Source organism: Kogia breviceps, chromosome 18 (genome assembly GCF_026419965.1).
Source record: "Kogia breviceps isolate mKogBre1 chromosome 18, mKogBre1 haplotype 1, whole genome shotgun sequence".
Taxonomy (NCBI): Eukaryota; Metazoa; Chordata; class Mammalia; order Artiodactyla; family Physeteridae; genus Kogia; species Kogia breviceps.
In genome coordinates this window covers 8108156-8122688 of record NC_081327.1, presented here as the reverse complement: position 1 = coordinate 8122688, position 14533 = coordinate 8108156, and the positions used below count along the sequence as shown (strand labels likewise).

The following is a 14533-nucleotide window of genomic DNA, read 5'->3' as shown; positions in this document are numbered from 1 at the left end:
TGGGGGTGGGGCTCCATTAAAATCCCATTTATTTATACAGATATACAGGGAGTTAGGGGGGACCCGGGGGACCCCGCTCCACCCTCCATGCACCACGGAGGGGCAAGAGAAGGCCATCTCTCCCCATGGGTGACCCCACGGGGGTTTGGGGGGCTGCCCTTGGAGGAGTGTTGGGGGGAGGTAGGGGCGGGCACCTCCCCCGAGGGCATCACCAGCTCCCCAGGCAGTTACTGGCCCTGGCGGCGTTGGGTAGTGTCTGGAAAGCTGTGCTGAGGGAACTGGAGGGGAGGGGTTTACTGGGCGCGCTCCCAGGGTGGGCCAGGCCCGCGCCCCCACGGAGGACAGCCCGGCTGCAGGCCGGCTCCAGGGCCCCGGCAGACCCAGAGTGGGTGCATCGGGGGCTCCTCCCGGCACAGCTCCCACCCGGGTCCAGAGAGGCGGAAAGGAGGGGTCAGGGGTTCAAAGAGAGAACCTGGCACCTTCTGGCGTCTTGGAAAAGCTAATCCCTAAGGACACCCAGCCCTGGCTGTATGGCCCCTGAGAAGGCAGCTCAGAGACCTGGAGTGGGTGTCAGGGTGAAGAGAAAATTCCCAGAGACCATCCTGGAGGGCGATTCCTGAAGGAGGCCACGCCCCGGTGGGAGGCCCGGGGAAGGATGGGCCGAGGGGAGGGTCTCCTGGGGAAAGGGCCAGTTAGCACCACCAGGCTCCAAGGCAGGCAGGCAGAAGCCAGGCCTTGGGGCCTCCAGACCAAGGCTGGGAGTCACCTATGGGGGACAGAGGGAGGGGAGACTGGACCACGACCTCCAGGGTGCAAGAGGCCAGGCAGCTCCAGCCCCTCTAGGCCCCAGCCCCTCCTCTGAATGCCCAGGGGCTACCCTGGCAATTTTCACAGGGCATCCCGACTAGGATTTCGGGTCTTGGCACCCTGTGGGAATGCCAGGCGAAGGGGTGTTTGTGAGGCCCCATCGGGAGTGAGGACGCAGGGGCTTCTGCCCCCCCCAGCCAAGCCTCCCTCCCACCTGGCCCCTCACCTCAGTCCCAGCTGCCCAGCCCCGCTCCCCAGCCAGCGTGGCGGCCTGGGCGGGGCCAGGTGGGCATCATACGAAGACCTTGGCCAGGGCGTCGGCGCCCGCGCTGGCGATGAGGGCCTTGCTGGGGTGGCAGGCGACAGCATGGATGGCCTCCTCGTGCTTCTTGCGGTGGGCCGTGATCTCCTGAACGCACGTCTTATTGTCCAGGCTCCACAGACGCAGGGAGCAGTCGTGGCCTGTGCAGACGTGGGAGCAGGAGGGGCCGTCACCCAGCGGCTCCGGGTCCCCCCGCCTCCTTGCCCAGACCCGCCCCCCGAAGCCGGCCTGCTCCGAAGGCCTGGGAGTTGGGTGGAGCTCGCTCCTCTGCCCAGTTGCCTCCAGATGCCCAGTGTGAAGGGCTGCCCTTCTGACCGGCCTATCGTCCAGCCGTGTAGGCACCGACTGTTCACTGAGCACCCACTGTGTCCTGCACCCGGGGGCGTGGTGAACAAAACAGGCAAACCTCCCTGCCCCTGGGGTGCTGCGTCCCAGTGTGCGAGAGACAGTAAACCAGAGAACGGGTGGTCACAAGTGCTGTGAGCACAAGTCAGTCAGTGCGAGGACCGTGTGGCCCAGGGGGTAGGGCAGGGGGAAGAACCTTCCAGGCAGTGGGGACAGCCAGGGGCAGGTCCTGAAGACTGACGGGCTGAGCAGGCAGGCGGGGGGTGGGGGGGACTAGGCTGCGCCAGGCGCTGGGGCCACGAGCCACTGCGGGGAGCCCGCCGGACTTAGGCGTTACGGGGATCCGGTGGGCTGCGGTGCGGGGCCCTGGGCCCTCTACTGCATTTTTGCCTGGGCCTGATCTCACTGTCCCCTCAACCAGCGTCCTCCCTCGGGGCAGCTGTAGCGCCATCCTGGGCCACCCCCCGCCCCCCACTGCCACTGCTCACGCCTGTGTGCGCACTCGCTCGCTGACACCCCAGGGCAGGCTCCGTGACCGCCAGCGCACACCCTTCACCCCCTGGGGAGCTCCAGCCCCTTCTCCATCCGCCCAAGTCCCAGCCCATCCCGTTGAGGCGCAGCCCTGCGCTCACTGGGGCTCAGTGCCTTTATCCACAGACACCAGGTGCACCAAATGCTAAAATTTCTCGTGGGGACTGAGAGTCAGATAAACCTGAACTTCAATTCCTGCAACCCAGTGGGCTGTGACCGAGTGCAGTGACTTCTCTAGCCCCAGTCACCGCATCTGCGCAGTGGGAATAACAGTACCAACCTCATTCGAATCCAATGAGATGATGTGGGAGAGGGCCCACCGCGGGCTCCGGTGCAGTGCTTCGCCGTCCCCACCCTCGCGACCACTGCCGTTCCAGCCACGGAGGGGCTCCGGGCCCCTGCCCGGGCAGCACTCCCACCAGCTCCCCACCCTCAGGGAGCCCCCGGAGTACTCCCTCGGGACCAGAGCCTGGGTCTCTTCCTCTTCCTCTGCCCAGCCTGCTGGGACAGGCACACGCCCTCACTCCCTGGGAGGCAGGAGGCTCCCGACTTACTTCCTGACATCAGGAATACGCCATTGGGGTCCACAGCTAGGCAGGTGACTGCATCCAGGTGGGCAACCATGGAGTGCACGGATTTCCCTGAAGGGAGAGAGGGTGGGCAGCAGGTTACTGTCCACTCTGCGCCTTGCCTGGGAAGGTGAAGGGGCTAGAAGGGACCCTGAGCCTTCAACGTGGACACCAGGAGGTCTGCCACCTGAGCCCGGTCGACCCCTGCTCCCCGCGAGCACGAGTGAAGGGGGGGCCAGGAAGGCTGGGCCTCACCTGTCCGGTTGTCCAGGAAGCGGATGCCTCTGTCGTCATGGGCGGTGATGGTGAGGGGCTGGCTTGGATGGCTCACCACCTGGTTGATCTGGGTTGGGCCTGACAGGAAAAGGAGGGAGAGGGGAAGGGGTCGAGGGTGGGAGGGAATCAGGGAGACCAGGACAAAGATAAGAGGAGAACCACCATCCCACGCCCACCCTCTGCTTAGACAGCGCGCAGGGCTGGGCACTCCGGCCGCTGTCCCCGGGCCCAGCGCTTCACCTGTGCGATGGGCCCTGTGTGGCCTCGGGGCGGGCAGGAGGGACGGCAAACAAGAAGACGTTCCTCTGCCCCACCGAGTGGCCCACGGGCAAGTCCCTCGTGGCATCTCTCCGGTCAGCCCTCCCGAGCGCCCTGTGCCGTCCATGACGGCATGCACTGACCGGGACCTGACCTCTGTCCCTCTCAGGACCCCCAGGGGGGCAGGGCAGCCACTTCCCACTGACTGGGCAGCAGGTGACCAAAGCCACAGGAGACACTGGGGCCCTGGAGGCACTCCGGGGCCCTCCCTTACCGCTGTTCCCCCGGGAGTCCAGTGTGAGGAGGGCACTGCCAGCCTCCAGGTCGTACAGGACGGTGTCGCCAGAGCGGAAGGAGGCCACAACGTGGGCAGGCTCGGTGCTGGTGAAGGCCACTGAGGTGGGGGTCCCATGATCTGAAGGCGGAGGGGAGAGAAGGCTACCTAACGGCCCCGCTCTTCCCTGGGTGTGGGGTGCACAGGAGGCGCCCCTCCTCTGGGGGCCTCCAGCTCTGTACGGCTCCTGTGCCACCTGTCAGGGTCCCGCACACCCCCATGTCCCCCCACTCACCGCTCGCTGTGGGGAAGGTACAGAGGCAGGTTGGGCTGCTGCCGCTGGGGTCCCAGATGCGGACGGTGCCGTCGGCAGAGCAGGAGGCCAGGCGCTGGGAGGTGGGACTGAAGGCCAGGCCCCACACTGCATCCCCGTGGCCCTCCAGGACGTGGCTCAACACGCTCGGGTCTGGGCCCGCCGGAGGGAGAGAAGGGCTGCGTCAGGGCCGCCGGCCCCGGCCGCAGCCGGGACAGCCCCGGAGCACCAGTTCTGCCAAGACGCAGGCACTGAGCTCGAGCTGCCCTTTCACCCGGCTTCGTACCCAAATCCTCACGCCCTCAGAGCTGCTCCCGCTCTCACCGCTAGCTGTTCTGTGACGGTTTTAGGGCTCTGAAGGGGCCCCAGAGTGGAAGTTCCAGAAGGTAGAGATTTCCTTGTTCCCTGCCGTCCCCGCAGGCCCACGCTAGTGCCCGGCACAAAGCCGCCGCTCGAGACATACCTTTGAGGACTTAGTTAAGGGGACGAGGGACAAGGGTGGCTCTGTGGCCCTGGGACCCTTTGCAGCCTGGCCCCTGTGCGTCAGCCCCACCCTCGGTCTCGGCGGTCTTTTCTGCCCAAGAGCACGGCCTTGCCCGGTCTCTCCAAAGCCCTCTGGTCGTTCCCACCATTGCCTCCCTGGTCACTTGAGTCCACACAGGGTGCTCTGGCTGGGTCCTGCTGACACCCGACGTGTGACAACTTGCTTAGCCTAGAGCAGCTGCTGCCTGGGACTGACCCTTGACCTTTGAAAGGGTGAGACTATTCTTCAGAAAACAGTATACATTCTCTGAGAGGAGACACAGACCTCTAAACTCTGCCATGACAGCCTGTAGTACAGAGCCATGTGCGTGATCAAAAGGGTTATCAGAAGAGGCGTAAGAGGGCAGGGACACGGACACTGAACAGATGTGACAGTCTGGTCACTTCTCCACTTAATCTTAAAGGTGACCCAAGGATACAGCCAAACTCCCTACAGCCTGGCCCAGCTAGAGTCTCCATCTCACCTGCTCTGCCTGCTCCTTGCCGGCTCCCTCCGCTTGACCATGCAGACGCGGGCAGAGCTGAGCGCAGAGAGCTGCCAAGGCCCACCACGCCTTCACCCGGGCTGGTCCCCGGCCCCAAAGCTCAACCCCAATCAGGTCCTCGGCGAGACACTCCCCCACCGGCCCCGCTGCTGCCTCGTCCTGTCCCACCCTCGGGCACGTGCTGAACCGCCTTGGCCCGGGCTTCACCAGACCAGGAGCCCTGGGCATGCCCACCCCCAGTACCCAGTGTGAAGCCTGGGGCTGTGGGAACCAAGAGGCCCCAGTGGCAGGTGGGTGGGGGAAAGGAAGGCAGGGGAGGGAGCTGTCCTCACCGTAACCGTCGTACGGGTCCATGTTGAGGTCTGGAATCTTCCAGCTATGGATGCGGGCATCTGCCCCGCCGCTGTAACAGTATTCACTGTGGCTGCCCATGACTACTGCCAACACGGGGCCCCTGGAGGATACCAGTTGGGTGAAGCGGGGAGACGAAAAACTCCAGGCTCCCCGTCCCCCACAGGACCCTGAAGTGCTCCACTAGCATTTTTCAAGGCTGTCAAAAAGGAAGCCAGCGTCTGGACCTCTGGTGGTGCCATCCAGGCAAGGTGCCTGTCCCACTCCCCGTGTCTGTTTCCTCCTCCGAAGGCTGTGCTGAGAACCAGCTACGGGGGCACCGAAAGTCTGCAGAGCGCCACGAGCGAGGTGGGTGTGTGCAGAGGGTCACAGGGACTCAGAGCCCTCCTGCCACCCTGCCTCAGCCCCCAGAATGGCAGTGAGTGGGCCAAGGGGCAGGCTGCCTTTGGGGGCACTTCCCTACCTGTGAGCCCGGAAGGCATGGATAGGTTCCACATCTAGTGCGGCATTCCTGGGGGGAGACAGAGGAGCTGGGTGTCGCTGGGAGCCCCTCAGCACCCTGTCCCCTGCGCCCAGATGCCCTCCCCACCGCCCCACCCTGGGGCCGCTCCTCACTTCTTGGCCGTGACCGCCTTCTGCAGGTTCCAGAGCTTGAGCGTGCCGTCCTCGGAAGCAGTTAGCAAAGCCGACTGGCTGTGATGGAAAGCCAGGGAGCGGATGCCGTCGTAGTGGGAGCGGAGGGTGAATTTGGGGTTCCAGGTCTTCTTAAAGGCATCCTTGCTGTCAGACAGCTGGGGTGGGGGAACCGCCTCAGAGTCTGCTCGTCCATCCCAGCTGTCCCGCAGACACCAAACTCCCAGCCCCACACGGGGCACCTCACAGACTGGCCTCCAGCCCGGCCCTCTCCCACTTCCTCCTTGCCTGCAGTGTCTCCTCACTCACTCAGCAAGAGCCTGTAGTGTGCAGGGACTGGGCTGGCTTCTGGGGAGGCAAAGGGGAGCCCAAACCCTGGGGATCTCACCATGCAGAGGGAGCCTGGGGGAGACAATCAGATGTCTCCATAGTGCGGAGGATTATGAACTGAGAGCAGTGCCACAAATTACAAATGCACTGAGAGGAGGTACGGGGCAGCCTGTCCTCCTCTGGGGGGTGGTCAATAATGCTTCCCTGAGGAACTGACGAGCCATCAGGACGTAACCAGATAAGGGGAGGGGACAGAGGATGGAAACTGCATGTGCAAAGTCCCTGGGGCAGAGGCAGCAAGGATGGATCCTGAGCCTGAGAGGAGGCCTGGGATGCAGAAAGCAAGGGAGAGCGCGGCAGGAGACGAGGCCAGGAGGGCTGGCCAGAGCCACAATAGTGGCCCACGCTCAGGAATGTGCAGCCCATCCCAAGCAGCAGGGGAGCCACAGAAGGGTTTAGAGCAAGGAAATGACACAGCTTCTTCCGGCCACCCCGTGGTGGGGCTCGACTGGGGAAGGCAAGAGTGCCTGTAGAGAGAGAGGTGAAGAGGTCCTGAGGGAAGTCTCCCAGGGAGAGGAGAGGCAGAGCAGATGCTGTGGAGTGGAGACGGGGACAAGCACACAGTGGGGACAGACTGGGAAGCCCAATCAATAGGCCTCTGAGGGAGAGTCCCAGAGACACCCCACAGGTCCTGGTGGACGATGGTGTCACTCTCCGGGTGGGGAACCTGGGGAGGGCCACTCGGGAAAGGAGACGAGCAGATTGTCAGTCAAGCCTCAGTGCTCTGCCCCAAGATGAGGTGTACCCCTGATGAAACCCTTCATCTGGGCTCCGTCCTCCAAGGTCACCGCTTCTGCCACGGAAGTTCGGGCCGGAGGGTCTACCCCCTCCCATGCACGCTGCCCTGTGGGGGTGGGTCTCACGTCGGGGAGAGCAGAGGAGCCCTGCAGCGTGCTCCCTGCTCAAAGCCTCCGCTCCAGTCTCGTTCCCCAACACCCCACGGCAGTGTTCTACCCTTGCTGGAGTCACTTGAAATCTTGCTAGAAGTTGTGGTAAACGTCCTGCCACAGCAACATGCTCACACGCACCCGTTTCAGAGATGCCCAGATAGCCAGAGGCCGGGCCACGGATCTCAGGACACCGGCTCTAAGGCCTCCCTTCATTCCAGCCCAACATACCAGATCGGCCTGATTTTTTGTTTTGTGGTTTAAAGTCACCTTCCCAGGGACTCCCCTGGTGGCACAGTGGTTGAGAATCTGCCTGCCAATGCAGGGGACATGGGTTTGAGCCCTGGTCCGGGAAGATCCCACATGCCATGGAGCAACTAAGCACGTGCGCCGCAACTACTGAGCCTGCGCTCTAGAGCCCACGAGCCACAACTACTGAAGCCCGCGTGCCTAGAGCCTGAGCCCTGCAACAAGAGAAGCCACGACAATGAGAAGCCCGCGCACTGCAATGAAGAGTAGCCCCCACTTGCCGCAACTAGAGAAAGCCCACGTGTAGCAACGAAGACCCAAAAATGAAGACCCAGTGCAGCCAAAAATAAATTAAATAAAATAAAAATAAAATGAATGGGATTCGTGCAAATAAATAAATAAACAAACAAATAAATAAAGTCGCCTTCCCTTCCAAAGTCAGCTCAATTCTCACCTCCTGCACAGACTTTCTTACCCTAACTGCCGCCAGCCCAAAGCCCCCTTCCTCTGATGCTGTACTTTGACTCAGCACCCCCTTCACCCTTGCCTCCTGCCTGCGGTGGGTCCCAGACTTGAGGTGCACGGAAGCCCAGGGTGGGAGGGAGCATCGCCGGGAGAAGGAGCCTGGCAGCATGGTTTAAACACAGGCGCCAGAGCCTTTTAGGCCAGGCACCTCGGTGACCCCAGTCAAGTCCCACCACCTGCCTGTGTCGGCACCCTCTGTGAAACAGTGAGCTGGCGAATGATCTCACGTCGTCCTCGTGTGTGAGGGGCTGGGCACAGGCCGGGCACGCGGTCAGAGCTCAGCCAGGCCCGGCACTGTGCCGACGCCCCATGGGGGCCTGTGGCGGGGGGGGGGGGCACCCTGAGAACTTACATCACAGCTGAGGTCGTTGTCGTTGGTGACGGTGAGATCTGCCAAGTCCCCCAGGCTCACCTCCCCGCCCCCGATAGTGTCCATGATGAAAACGTCTGAGGAGAAGCCAAAGGAACCTGGTAGGGGGAGGGGAGGGAGGGCGCAGAGAGGGGCAGGGAGAAAGAGAGAAAGACAGAGAGAGGCAGAGAGAGAGGTAAGGAGTGAGAAAGAGAGACAGGGAGAGGACAAGGTCAAGAATCACAGCTGGAAAGAAAGAGACAGGGAGAGACAGACAGGGCAGGACAGACAAGAAGAGAGGGAGACAGAGACAGACAGACGAACTTTTGGGACAGGGAGGCTGCAGACTAGAGGCTGGGCCTCGACCCTGAGGACACAGAAGCCCTGGGCTTAGCTCTGCAGCCTCCCTCTGCCGCGGGCCCCTCAGGACTGGGCCAGGGTGGAGGGGCCTCTTACCTTCGTGGGGCCGGGGCTGGGGTGTGCCGGGAGGTGGGCCGGTCACTTTGGGTGGCAGCCCATCCACATCCCGAAGGTCGGCCAAAATTCCCTGCAGTTTGACCCGCCGGCTTTCTGCAGGGACAAGGCACAGGGCAGGAGTTACTGACTGGTTCACTCAGCCACGTGCAGGCAATGCCTTCCCCACCACCGAGAGCTCTCCTGCAGCTGTGGGGAGGCCGGGAAGCCCTAGGCTCTGGGTGGGGATGGCGGGCGGGCAGAGGAGACAGACTGAGATGGGACACTGCATGGGCTGCCCTTGCTGGGGCCTCAGTCCCCAGCCATCCTACATGACCCCCGAGGGCCTCGTAGCTTGGAGTCACAGAACAGGAAGCAGCAGCAGCACTGCCCCGTCTGCCTTCCCCACTCCGGGTCTGCATCCTGTCCACCCCGCCCACTCCGAGGTCCGCCAACAACTGGCTGCTCGAGCAGAGGGCTGGAGGCCCTGCCTCAGGAAGAGCCGGGCCTGCCTGTGTCCCCACAGGGGTTTTCCAGGGAAGGAGTGAAGGCCTGGCCATCGTGGTGCAGGCCTCCCGCTCTCCTCGGCCACCCTCCTCTCAGGAAGTGTATCCGTCCGGTGGAGACCCTGGGGCAGGAAGCAGCTGCAGGCGGCTGTGTGTGCCCGCAGTGAGGAAGGTGGGCCAGAAAACCCCCAACTCACCCAGTTCATGGTGGGTCCCCTCTCCGGTGCATCGCCGGGGGTCTGGAGAGCCCTCTCCGTCCTCTCCTGAGCCCAGGAAATCAAATTCGTTGATGGCATCCTCTGAGTCGTCCTCCTCGTCGTCGTCCTCCATTTCGGGAACCAGGGCCTTGGATGGCAGCTGGGGCGTGGAGACAACCAGGGGTCAGGGGCTCTTGCATGGGCCCAAGCCCACCCAGTCTCCAGGAACAGAGAAACCAAGGCTCCTGGCCTCGGCCGGCAGGGTCCGCCCCAGCCCCACACTTTGATGCCGTGCTCCCCCTGCTGGGAGCATTCAGGGCTGCTCCTCACGGGAGGAGCTGCTCCCCCAGCCTGGCTCTGGAGACCCTTCCGCTCCTGCCGCCTCCAGCAGCGATCCGCGCACAGGGCCCCCCTCCTGGCTTTCACTCAGGCTGTTCCTGCTCCCCCATGCCCCGCCCCCCCAGCACAGTACTTCTCGTGAAAAAATGTCAGATAATATGACATCCTGTTTCGGGGGCGAGGGAAGATATATGTGTGTCTACGAGTGGAAGGAGGCGCTCAGTCAAAGTGAGAGCAGATCCACGGGTACAACAGTAATAATAATGAACACTTACTGCGCCAGCCTCTCTACGTTCTTCAGTGCACTGAATAAGCTTCACATATATGATTTCACAACCCCATGAATAATTACCATTATTGTAATTATTATCCCCATATTCCAGACAAGGAAAACTGAGACTGAGCAGAGTGAAGGCCCTCGCCCAGGTCAGCAGGTCCAAGCCGTTCCTTATACGCCAAGACGGCTCTGGGGTGTGAGATTACCTGAGGTCCTCCAAGTCTTCCTTATAACTTTCTACCCTGGCTGAATTTTTGTTTTCTTACGTAACAAGCAGGAGCTACTTTTAGAATAAGAGAAAACACCCCTATTCCTCCACGTTGAGAAACAGAATGCTGGACGAGTGAATACCGAGTGTGCTATTTCCCACAGTCGGTCTGAAGCAGGAGCAAGAACCAAATCATCCTGTTTTCCTCAATTCACAAGCTTGGACCAAATCCCACACGGACACCTTTGAGATGCAGCCTCACGAAGTGACATCTTGCGTATGATTCTTTACCCTCTTGTGGCGTTAAGCATCACTGTGTTTTACATAAAGTGCCATCCGGGAGCTGTGTACTTGGCACTTCAAAGGCTGCACTTAAATGGCTTAAGGGAGTTTCAGAATTTTCCAATACAGGTTTTTTGGGGTTTTTATTGCGGTACGCGGGCCTCTCACTGTTGTGGCCTCTCCCGTCGTGGAGCACAGGCTCTGGACGCGCAGGCTCAGCGGCCATGGCTCACGGGCCCAGCCGCTCCGTGGCATGTGGGATCTTCCCGGACCGGGGCACGAACCCGCGTCCCCTGCATCGGCAGGCGGACTCGCAACCACTGCGTCACCAGGGAAGCCCTCAAATACCGTTTTGAATCCGAGTTCTGCTTTAAGTGCTTTGGAGACCACTGGTTCCAAACACCATCTCTTCCAGGAAGGCTTCTTTCTCCCTCCTAAGTGTTCCCTGCCTGGGCCCAGCCTCACTCAGACTGTGAATTCCTCGAGGGCATGGCTGATGCCCCTCCTCGCAGAGGCTCAGGCATGTGGAGGGCCAGCCTCTGGCCTGTGTGGGAGGAGGGGGATGGGACGTGAGTGCCTTCCTCTTCCTTCCTGGGAGAAGACCCAGGGTCAAGGTTCAGACAGCCTGCCCAGAGAGATAATGGCAGGGCTCAGTCCACAAGAGGGGCCCTATACGGTCACGTCCTGCAATCACTGTTAGTGCCAGGCCCCTGCCAAGCACTGCTAATACTGGTGCCACCGAGCACCTGGCCCAGCAGCCACTGTGCAGCCAAGGGCTTTGTACGCATGAACTCGTTTTAATTAATTCCGCAACAACCCAGAGACACGGACTATTAGCCCCTGAGACTGAAGCCAAGGCAAAGAGAATCATGTGCCCAGTTACAGAGCCAGGCCACGGCTGCTCTGGGAGTCACGGGCAGGTCTCCTGAATGAGGGTCCGGTCACTGAAGGTCTGCTGTGTGGAGACAGAGGGCTTGGGGAAGCATGGGACCCCTAGGCGGTGACTGACAAAGGCCGAGGGGAGTCCACAATCATTTCTGACGGGAGGAGCAGAGAGGAGTGAGGAGGGTTTCCAGAGGAGGCTGAGGCGACACCGGCAAAACGAGTGAAAATCCCGACAGGGGGCAGGAGGGACGAGGCGTTCTGGACCAAGGGAGAAGCTTAGCGACCCCGGACTCCATGACACCCTGCCTTTTCCTGCAACCCCAGTGCCAGTGCGCCGGCCCCGTGCAATCCGTTCCCCTCGGTGCGTTCACTGAGCGCCTGACCTGCGCGCGACCCTGCGCTGAGCCACGCTGGGGACACTGGACACAGAGCTGAGGCCAGGACAGACTTGACACCAGACAGGGAGGACCCAGAACGGTCCCGGTCAGGCCGGGGGAGCCCACAGGAGCCTCCTGACCCTGTGGGGGCAGGGGGAGCAAGGGCGAGTCAGACAAGGCTTCCTGGAGGAGGGGGGTGTCTGAGGTGAGTCTGAGGAGGGAGGGCTGGAGTTCGGGTGGGAAGGCTGGGTCAAGGAAAGCCCCTGAGGCCATCTCCCACAGGCTCCCCTTCCTGGGCACGTGTCCCTGCATCCACGGTGGCACGTCCCCCTGCCTGTGACTACCCAGAAGCCCGCACTGGCCCCAAGCTCCTCCACGTCGGGACCGGACCTCGGTGTCTCCATGTCCTCACTGCCAGCACAGAGCTTGGCCCATGGAGGCCCACATGGATGTTTACTGGACAGATGGGACCCGGCCCCGCGTAAGGACAGCGCCGTCAGGATGGCAATTATGGAGCGGGGTGAAATGCGGTGGGGGCCGTATCTCCTGGCCAAGCTGAGATGTGGACTCTACCTTGCAGGCAGTGTCCCTGGGCCTGGGTCCTGCCACCAACGGCAGACTGGACACTCACATCCTATGAAGGATGGAGTCCCCCGACCCGGCTCCAGGCTGAGCCCTGGGCCCGGCCACATTCCCTCCGGGTGCTGGGGAGAGAACAGTAAAAGACTCGCACAGTCCCTGCCTCATGGAGCTCACAATCTACTGTAGGAGACAGAGGCAGAGTCACACCAAAACATTTCTAAGTCCGACTGTGGTCAGGCTGGCCGGAAGGAGAGCACACTGTGAGAGGGCATCTCAGAGCTGGCCTAACCTGGAGATTCAGGAAAGGCCCCTCGGTTACATCTGAGCCCAAGGAGGGAGGATGGAGAGAATGACGGGGGTGCAGGTGGAGAAGGGGTCGGCCCTGATAGAAAAGTCCTAGGCACCTCCCAAGGTACCTGAGGCAATGGCACGGCGGGACAGCAGACGGGGACCCAGGGAAGGGACACGATCAGGACACAGACCAGTCCTGAGAGGCCGCCCCAGAGCAGGCACAGAGGCGCTCTGCTCTGCACGCACAGCAAGGGTCCTCTTGCAGAGGGGCGGGCACCCCCCCGGGCTCACGGGCTCACCTTCACGCGCTGCTTCTTGTGCTGCACGCCGTCCAGCTCGTCGTCCTCGTCGCTGTCCTCATCCTCGCAGCTCTGCAGGAAGGGAATCTGCTCCAGCACTGAGCCACCCAAGCGCTCCTTGCCGTCTTTGCCGGCTGCATTCCTGCCCACGACAGGGGGGCAGAGGGGGAATTAGTCCTGCCAGGTGACAAAGCTCAGGTGGGAGAGCACCGAGGCTTGGGGGCCAGAGCCTGGACCCGGCTCTCAGGAGTGCCGAGCCCACCCTGACCCCGGAGGAACCTTGACTCTGATCCCACGCAGGGCTTCAAGCCCAGCCTCTGCCTGACACACCCCAGCTGGAACCCTCACTGGGACCACAGGTCAGGCCCAACCCCTCACTGAGCTGACCCTGAGTTCCAGACTAGCCCCCAACCCTGACGGCACAGCCCGGGCACATGCTGCGGCAGAAGGAGAGCTAGACAACGAAGCGCCACTGACTCAGCAGCCCCCGTCCGCACGGCGCCCTCAAACCACGAGCACAGAGCGGGCGAGGGGCGGGGACAAACCCAGCCAGAACGAGGAACCGGTCACTCCATGGTCACTCGGGCCCCTCACAGCCTGCACTCTCCCCACTGACAGACGTTGCTCCCCTGTCCACCCCGGCCCGCTGTTTAATGGCTCCATTGGGATGACAAGTTTTAGCGAAGGAGGTTATTTTCCAAACCTGACTCCGGGGCAGAAAGGAGGGTCGAATTTGAAGTCCAGATAAATGCCAACATCCTCCTTTTCTGCTACTGGGCTGATGCCCCAGAGAGTTCTTGTCAACTGCCCGGGTGGATGGCTGCCACTCCGCCGGGACGCTGCGCCCGGGCTCTCCGCCCGCTCTCTAGCTGCCTCGGCCTGGCCTCCTCTGCTGGACCCCCCAGGGCTCAGTCCTCGGACCTCCTCTCGGCACCATCGATGCCCTCTGCCTCAGTGACTGCCAAGTCCCGTGGCTTTCAAACCCGCCCATGTGCTGGTGAACTGGACGTATGTTTAGGAGTCAAGCGCCCCGCCCCTCGCGCTGGGGGTCAAACAGGCACCTCAAACTCCACTCGTCCTGAACGGCCCCCTTGAAGCCCCCCCACCCTTTGTCTCCTCCATCTGGGTCAGTGCAGCTCCCAGCTGCTCAGACCACACCCTTCAGTCACCCCTAGTTTCTTTTCCTCTCCCCCCACAGGCAGTCCATTAAATAGTGTCGGCTCACCCTAAAAACCCACCGAGAAGCGGACCCCTTCTCACCCCTCCACTGCTAATGTCCATCATTTCTTTCCTGGACATCTGCAGGAGTCTCCTGTCCGGCCTCCCGGCTCCCACCCTGACCCTGCGTCAGCCTCTCCTTCTCCAAGGAGACCAGGTATATCAGATGATGTCACACCCCTGCTCGAAACCACTGGCTTCCCACAACCCCAGACTTCGAGCTCCTTCTCGCGGCCCGTGAGGGCCCGTGTGATCTGACTCCGGAGATTCCGGTGCACCGCAGACCACAGCCCCCATGTGCTCACGCCACTGCAGCCACACCGGCCTCTCTGCCCGCTCCGGAACGTTCCGGGCCCTTCCCGTCCCGGAACCTTTACACTTGCTGTTCCCTCCGCCTATCCTTCCAGCTACTTGGGTGGCTTAGCCTCCACTCCGTGCAGCTCTCTGCCCAGATGTCACCCCATCCGAAGCAGTACTACTTCTCCCATCACTCTTTCTCACTGCCTTTTATA

At 62.0% G+C, this 14533-nt stretch overlaps 1 protein-coding gene across 2 annotated transcripts in view; it reads right to left on the bottom strand.

Moving 5' to 3' along the window:
- Positions 1–14533, bottom strand: part of STRN4 (striatin 4) — a 25960-nt gene continuing 11427 nt past the window's right edge. Inside the window, exons 6-18 of one of the 2 annotated variants that reach the window (XM_059045452.2) lie at positions 12804–12945; positions 9264–9423; positions 8564–8677; positions 8111–8226; positions 5690–5865; positions 5538–5585; positions 5056–5177; positions 3678–3848; positions 3383–3523; positions 2830–2928; positions 2560–2646; positions 1034–1269; positions 1–766 (exon numbers count right to left, since the gene is read on the bottom strand). In XM_059045452.2, coding sequence (XP_058901435.1) covers positions 1100–1269; positions 2560–2646; positions 2830–2928; positions 3383–3523; positions 3678–3848; positions 5056–5177; positions 5538–5585; positions 5690–5865; positions 8111–8226; positions 8564–8677; positions 9264–9423; positions 12804–12945 — 1546 coding nt within the window. In that variant the 3' untranslated portion in view covers positions 1–766; positions 1034–1099. The remainder of the gene's footprint in view (positions 767–1033; positions 1270–2559; positions 2647–2829; positions 2929–3382; positions 3524–3677; positions 3849–5055; positions 5178–5537; positions 5586–5689; positions 5866–8110; positions 8227–8563; positions 8678–9263; positions 9424–12803; positions 12946–14533) is intronic. The other variant, XM_059045453.2, reaches the window with a different exon arrangement.